Source organism: Chiloscyllium plagiosum, chromosome 34 (genome assembly GCF_004010195.1).
Source record: "Chiloscyllium plagiosum isolate BGI_BamShark_2017 chromosome 34, ASM401019v2, whole genome shotgun sequence".
NCBI classification, from domain to species: Eukaryota; Metazoa; Chordata; class Chondrichthyes; order Orectolobiformes; family Hemiscylliidae; genus Chiloscyllium; species Chiloscyllium plagiosum.
Genome location: NC_057743.1, coordinates 125,145 through 132,444, shown reverse-complemented (window position 1 = coordinate 132,444; position 7,300 = coordinate 125,145). Strand labels below are relative to the sequence as shown.

The 7,300-nt window shown below is 44.3% G+C and overlaps 1 protein-coding gene across 10 annotated transcripts in view; it reads right to left on the bottom strand.

Annotated features, from left to right (window-relative positions):
• dnm2a (dynamin 2a) overlaps positions 1-7,300 on the bottom strand; it is a 52,506-nt gene that overhangs the window by 44,465 nt on the left and 741 nt on the right. For all 10 annotated transcript variants that reach the window (XM_043675484.1, XM_043675485.1, XM_043675480.1 and 7 more), the window contains exon 2: positions 5,344-5,421. In XM_043675484.1, the coding sequence (XP_043531419.1) occupies positions 5,344-5,421 (78 nt within the window). The remainder of the gene's footprint in view (positions 1-5,343; positions 5,422-7,300) is intronic.

Here is a 7,300-nt window from a genome sequence, read left to right as displayed (position 1 = left end):
TCTTCCTACCTGTGTCGTTGGTGCCAATGTGTACCACGACTTCTGGCTGCACACCCTCCCCTTAAGGATTCTGAAGACACGGTCTGAGACGTCTCGGATCCTAGCACCCAGGAGGCAAGAAACCATCCGTGAGTCTCGCCCATGTCCACAGAGCCGCCTGTCCGTCCCTCTAACTAGAGAGTCCCCTATAACTAGCGCTCTCCTCCTCTCCCCCTTTCCCTTCTGAGTCTCAGAGCCACAGACCCCTTCACTGCAGCTTACACCTGCAACGCTGTCCCCCCCAACAGTTTCCAAAGCTGTATATTTATTTTTTAGGGGAACGACCACAGGGGAACCCTGCACTGCCTGCTTCTTCCCCTTCCCACCTCTAACTGTTACCCAGCTACCTTTGTTCTCCGGCGTAACTATGTCCCTGTAGCTTCTATCTAGCACCCTCTCAGCCTCTGGAATGATCCTCAGTTCATCCAACTCCAGTTCCAGTTCCCTAACTCGTTCGGTGAGGGTCAGGATCTGACTGCATTTCCTGCAGACGAAGTTGGCAGGAGTATCGGTGGTCACCCCTACCTCGAACATCCTGCAGGAGGAACATTCCACTGCCTGCGCTGCCATGACTGTACACTTTCTCCAGAAACAAGAACACTGAGTCAATAACACTGAGTCACTTACCTGTGGACTTTAAAGTTAGGTTCGAGGAGGAGGGTGGGAGGGAGGCCCTACGGAAGTAGGACCTGGGGTCTAGAACACACCCACTCAAATACTAATCACTTAGCTTCCCGCCCAGCTATGCGCTCCAACCTCACTTCCGCTGCTCCCACTCAAATGACCGTTGGTGATTAAAGGGTGAGTATTTATACTCACAGTTCTCCTTCCCGGCTGCCCCTCTGCTTGCCGTCACTTCCTCTGCTGCTCCCGCTCTTTTTGTGAAGAGAGAATAAAAAACACCGCTGCCCGCTACAGGTAAGTAATTTTGAAACAAACTGTTTTACCTTAGCTGTAGTCTCCCGGGTTCGCCTTTACTCGGCCGCTGCTCCCACTCAAATGACCTCCCCCATTTTCTGCGGCTCCACACAAAGGCCGCCTTGCTGATCTTTGAGGGGCCCTATTCTCTCCCTGGTTACCCTTTTGTCATTAATGTACTTGTCAAAACTCTAAGATTCTCCTTAATTTTATTTGCCAATGAGGGGGAACATCATCTCAGCATTTCTTCTGTCTAGCCCCTCAAGAATCCTATACATTTCAATGAGATCACCTCTCATTCATCTAAACGCCAGTGAGTCGAGTCCCAATCCATTTAGCCTTTACTCATGAAACAACCCCCTCATACCAGGATCATCCTTGTGAACCTTCTCTGAACTGCCTCCAATGAAGTAATACCTTTAAATACAGGGTGCAAAACTGTTCACAGTACTACAGATGCGGTCTCACCAATGCAGATGAGCTCTTGTTTAGAAGATGAGAGTTTAAAGAGTGATGGGGTTATGTCTGTGGACTCAGACAGAAAATTGAAACATGATACATCAGCCTCACAGCACCAAGGGCCCAAGCCTGATTCCAGCCTCGGGCGACTGTCTGTGTGGAGTCTGCACGGGTTTCCTCCAGGTGCTCTGGTTTCCTCACACAGTCCAAAGATGTGCAGGTTAGGGTGGATTGACATGCTAAAATTGCCCATAGTGTTTAGGGTGTGGAGGTTAGGTGCATCAGTCAAGGGAAATGTAGAGTAGAGTAATAGGGTAGGGGAACGTGCCTTGGTAGATTACTCTTCAGAGGGTCGGTGTGGACTTGTTAGGTCAAATGGCCTGTTTCTACACATGTAGGGATTCTATGATTAAAAAGGAAACAAGGCAAGTGATTGGATGGTGAGCATTTATTCTATTCTTGCTCTCCACATTCATTCAAATTAGGGGAAATAAAAACCTGCAACCTGATTAGTTAAATGAAACATAATTAGGTTGGCAGGGCCAGTGTGGTGTTGTAGCTATAGTATGGGGGGAGCTGTTAAGACACTTAATTGCAGATATGATTATTGGCTTAAGTGTCTGCAACTCAAGAAACCCTGGCACTGAGTTGATGACATGGGGTCTGAGCTTTGGCCACTGCAATGCATCAGGATAGGGAAACATTACCTGGATACTTTGTTCCAGAAGACAGTTACAAGCTTTAGGCTGTGTGCTACAGATTTGGACCATGATCAGGACAGCAAGTTGAGACAGAAAGGGAGCCTGGGTTGGGTATCCAGAAGTGAAGGAGTCTCAGACCGTACAATTTTCCAAAACTTTGAATGCCTTTGCAGTTTGTATGGATGAGAGCAACTGCAAGTGAATAGAGTAGTGTCTTACAGCACTGAAAACAACTCTTCTGTCCAACGAGTCCACGCTGACCATGTTCCCACCTGTCTGCACATGGCTCATAACCTTCCAAACCTTTCCTATTCATGTACTTAACCAAATGTCTTTTAAGCATTGTAACTGTAACTGCACTCACTGCTTCCTCTGGCAGTTCATTCCACACATGAATCACCCTCTTAAAGTTGCCCCTTGTGTCTTTTTTAATATCTTTTTCCTCTCAGCTTAAAAACATACCCCTTAGTTTGATACTCTGCCAGGAGGAGGATTGGCAGATATACAAGACGATATGCCATAAGTTAGAAGGAAGCCATTCAATCAAATTGCAAATGATTTGTTTGTGTTCCAAATTCCACATGCTTACAATTCCCTGAGAATTTAACAAGGACCCATCCACGTATACTTCAAAAATACTCAATGACGCCACCTCCACCTCTTTCAGGCAGAGTATAGCAAAGTGGCACAACCTTCTCAAATGGGAACAGATTTCCCCATACCCGTTCTGAGGGCAACCCAGAACTTCACGACAGTGACCCATAGTTCTCGACATACCCACAAAAGTAGATACCTTTTCCAAGTCTGCTCAGGATCTTACAAAGTTCAATCAAATCACTCTCTACTCTTAGCCCAGTTTGCCTAATTACCCTTGTAAAACATATTACATTCCTATCAAGTAAACCTCTTATGAACCACTTCCAATGCATTTATATCTTTCTTTACATAAGGAGACCAAACCTGCCCACACTGTTTTAAAGGTACTCTTATCAATGTTCTGTATAAGATTAGATTCCCTACAGTATGAAAATAGGCTCTTTGGCCCAACAAGTCCAAGTCGACCCGCCGAAGAGTAACCCACCCACACCCATTCCCCTACCCTATACTTACCCCTGACTGATGCACCTAACACTATGGGCAATTTAGCATAGCCAATTCACCGAACCTGTACATCTTTGGACTCTGGGAAGAAACCGGAGCATCTGCAGGAAATCCACACAGATATGGGGAGAATGTGCAAACTCCACACTGACAGTTGCCAGAGGCAGGAATTGAACCTGTGTCTCTGGCGCTGTGAGGCAGCGGTGCTAACCAGTGAGTCACCAGGCCGCCTCTCATAACCAAAGCAGAACTTAGTCATAGTCATAGAGATGTACAGCATGGAAACAGACCCTTCGGTCCAACCCATCCATACCGACCAGATATCCCAACCCAATCTAGTCCCACCTGCCAGCACCCGGCCCATATTCCTCCAAACCCTTCCTATTCATATACCCATCCAAATGCCTTTTAAATGTTGCAATTGTACCAGCATCCACCACTTCCTCTGGCAGCTCATTCCATACACACACCAACCTCTGTGTGAAAAGGTTGCCCTTTAAGTCTCTTTTATATCTTTCCCCTCTCACTCTAAACTCTCAAAGTAAAGGACAGCATTCCAGTGTTGTCATTTCCACAACATACATTCCTTTGTATCATTGCATCATCTGCAAATTTAACCACCATATCTTTGATCCTCTCATTAATGTTGAATTGAATTGTAAAAGGTTGGAGCCCCAGCCAATCAGATAACGACCCATTTACGTATACAGTGTTTTCAATAAGCTAGCAAGTCTTCTACCCGTGCTGGTATGCAGCCCATTACACCACAAGCTTCTACCTTGCACAATAACTTATTTATGTGGAATTTTGTCAAATGTCTTCTGGAAATCCAAGTAGAGCATAATAATGGGCTCCACAGCACATTACTTTTTCAAAGATCTGGCAACTCTGTAACAGCTAACTCACATCACAACTCCCCAAATACTGCTCAACTTTTTTAAAAAACTTTGTTCACAGGATGTGGGTAGCCCTGGCTAGGCTAGCATTTATTGCCATCCTTACTTGCCTGGACAGTATTTAAGAGTCAACCAGTGACATTACTGTTACATCACCACGTCTTTACACGTACAAGTCAAGAGTGATGGAATACTTGCCATTTGCCTGGATGAGTATAGTTCAACAACAGTTAGGCAGCTTATACCATCCAGACAAAGCTGACCACTTTACAGACACCGTATCCAATACCTTCTCCAAGTCATTCCCTCAATCACTGATGCAAAATGGTAGCAACGCGTACCATCTGCACTGCACCGTAGAAATTCAAAGCTCTTTAGACAGCTTCCAAGCCACGACCATCTAAAGGACAAGAGCAGCAGGAATACTTTCACCTGCAAGTTACCCACATTAATAGTTTTAAGGAATGCCTGGGACCTAATGGAATGAGGAAAAAGCTGGTACATATACTAGTTCAAGGTTAACTGGGCTTGAAGGAGACCTTTGCAGAGTGGTAAGCAGCCTCTGAGCCAGGAGGGCTAGGTTCAAGTCCCATCTGCTCCAGAGGTGTGTAATAACAGGTCTGAACAGGATGATTAAAAAAATATCTAAACTGGGTTTGAACTGGTTGATTCAATATAGGAGGGTAATAATCAGTGAGCTAAGAGAGTGCGAGTACTGAAATAAATCCCTCACTAAAAGCATGGACTTGAATTCCATTAAAAAATACAGTTCTCTCGATGAAGTGGTAATCTCACTGGAGAGAGTATGAGCTCGACAGCAAGTGAGGGGCACCCTTGCCTTCTCACTTAGGGATTCTCCTCTTCTCTGCCCCTAGATTAGAGATGGGCAATAAATGTTGGACCAGTGAAATCCAAATCCCATGAAATGAATAAAAAGTGATAAACAAACATTATGCAAATACAAGCTGAAAAGTCCAAACTGTTAAGACCACAATCAGATCAGCCTTGATCTTATCAAATGGTGTCGACTTGAGGAGCCTGACCAGAGATACCAACTTGAGGAGCCTGACCAGAGATACCAATTTCTTGGGAACAGAGCAGTGACCGTGTTGGAGAGTGCATGCTGATTCCAGAGGGCCAACCAGACTTTAAACAGTTTGTTAGAAGTTACCAAACTGTCACACCCACTTTTACCTCCAAACTATAGCAAAACTCAAAAATATACTTACCTGTTTTTGCATTGATGAGCTGCAGAACAAGTGGCCGGCGAGTAACAATTCCAGAACCACGAGGCAGAAAATCCCTGCAAATAAAGATAGTAATGAGTATTTTGTGACTGTCAGGAATCGTCAATCAAAGCAACACCTACAGGGATGAGAAACCACTACCTGGAGTGCAGAATTAGAAGAACGTTCCCTCTACACTTGCAATAACGCACATGTACAGTACAGAATCAGTATATTCACCCTTACAGCAGAACTTGCTGAATAATGTGCTTCTACATACAGTAGAAGTGAAGTGGTGTGGAGCTGAAGCCAAGGTTCACAGTAGACATTAAGTGGGAGACTGAGTCTCCATTCACCAATGGAGACTTATATAACCAACAGGCTGCTGAGACTGTTGTAACATTTAGTGCAGCTGGCTGATTGACTATGCATGGAGAATAAATTATGAGTAGACCATTTGGCCCTTCATGCCTGCTCCACCACTCAGCAGAATCACAACTTTATTTTATTAACTCAACAACAGAATGTGGGTGTCACTGGCTAGTTGTTGCCTATTGCTAATCAGCCAAGAGTGAGCCACATTGCTGTCTGTATGGAGTTACATTTAGGCCAGACCAGGAAAGGATATGCCTGAAGGACATTAATGAACCAAACAGGTTTTTCCTGATAATTGGAAATGCTTCTTGGTTATTCAGATTTATACTGAATGAAAATTCTACCATCTGCCATGGCATGATTCAAACTCAAGTGTCTAGAACATTACCATGGTCTCTGGATTAATGGTCTAATGATAATACTATAGCTGAAAATGTGTTGCTGGAAAAGCGCAGCAGGTCAGGCAGCATCCAAGGAACAGGAGAATCGACGTTTCGGGCATAAGTCCTTCTTCAGGAAGCCCTTCTCCTGTTCCTTGGATCTCCAGCATCTGCAGTCCTCACTTTCTCCTTAATGATAATACTAGGCCACTTCCTCCCACTGATCAAATTGTGGCATTTCCTACCTACCCTCGATAATGGTAATATAATCACAAAAGCTGTAGCCCTTTTTCGTGAGATCTTTTGTTCTTTGAGCAACCTATCACCAATGCCTCCCACACCCTTGCGTCCATCACTAACACACACTACTAACCACCTATGCTTCCACGTTTCACTCTCCCCTAATACCTTATGAGGCTCAGTGTGTGCTTTTCTATAGCACCTGCCTCTGTTACCTAATACAATCCCTCAGCAAAACAGAAAGGGAACAGATGCACCTGTGATGAAAAAACAATTGCTGTTGAGCTCCAACTGCTGCAGCTGAAAGCATACTTCTTTTAGCTTCAGAAGGACCACTGTGTTCTCCTCAGATTACTGCCAGACCCACTGAGTTTCTCCTGGATTTGATTCTATTTCCTTTACATTCTCAATTGAACTTAAGGTTACGCTGTTAACAATGCATTTTAGAAGCCTGACTTCAGCTATATTGAGAGAGAAGCAATACTCATTCCTGGGATAATTTCACTGAATTTCCATCACACTGAATACTGAACATCAAGTCACAATTCCTCTAATTATTTTAAAGGTTTACTATCTCCGAGAGAAGTCAGCCAACTGCCTTTGATATTCAGTTGCATTTTCTACAGGATTACCACTGACCAGAAACTGAACTGAACTGGACTAGCTGTACATTGAGAATACTGCAGCGAGTAAGGCAGCAGCCCATCACCACCTTCTCTGGGGAAATAAGGGATGGGCAATAAATGCTGGCTCAGTCAGCCATGCAGACAAATCCTGATCACAGTAAAAAAAAGTATTTCTCATAGAGCTGTGTCATTAAAACTCACATTCATCTTCAGTTATTCACAGACCATTCTTTTATCTCACTTGCAAATCTGACTGCTGTCTCCCCATACCTATGTATTAATGCTCAAATATTCTGAAACTATGACATCCAAGGCACACACTGATGTTACACTGGCTCA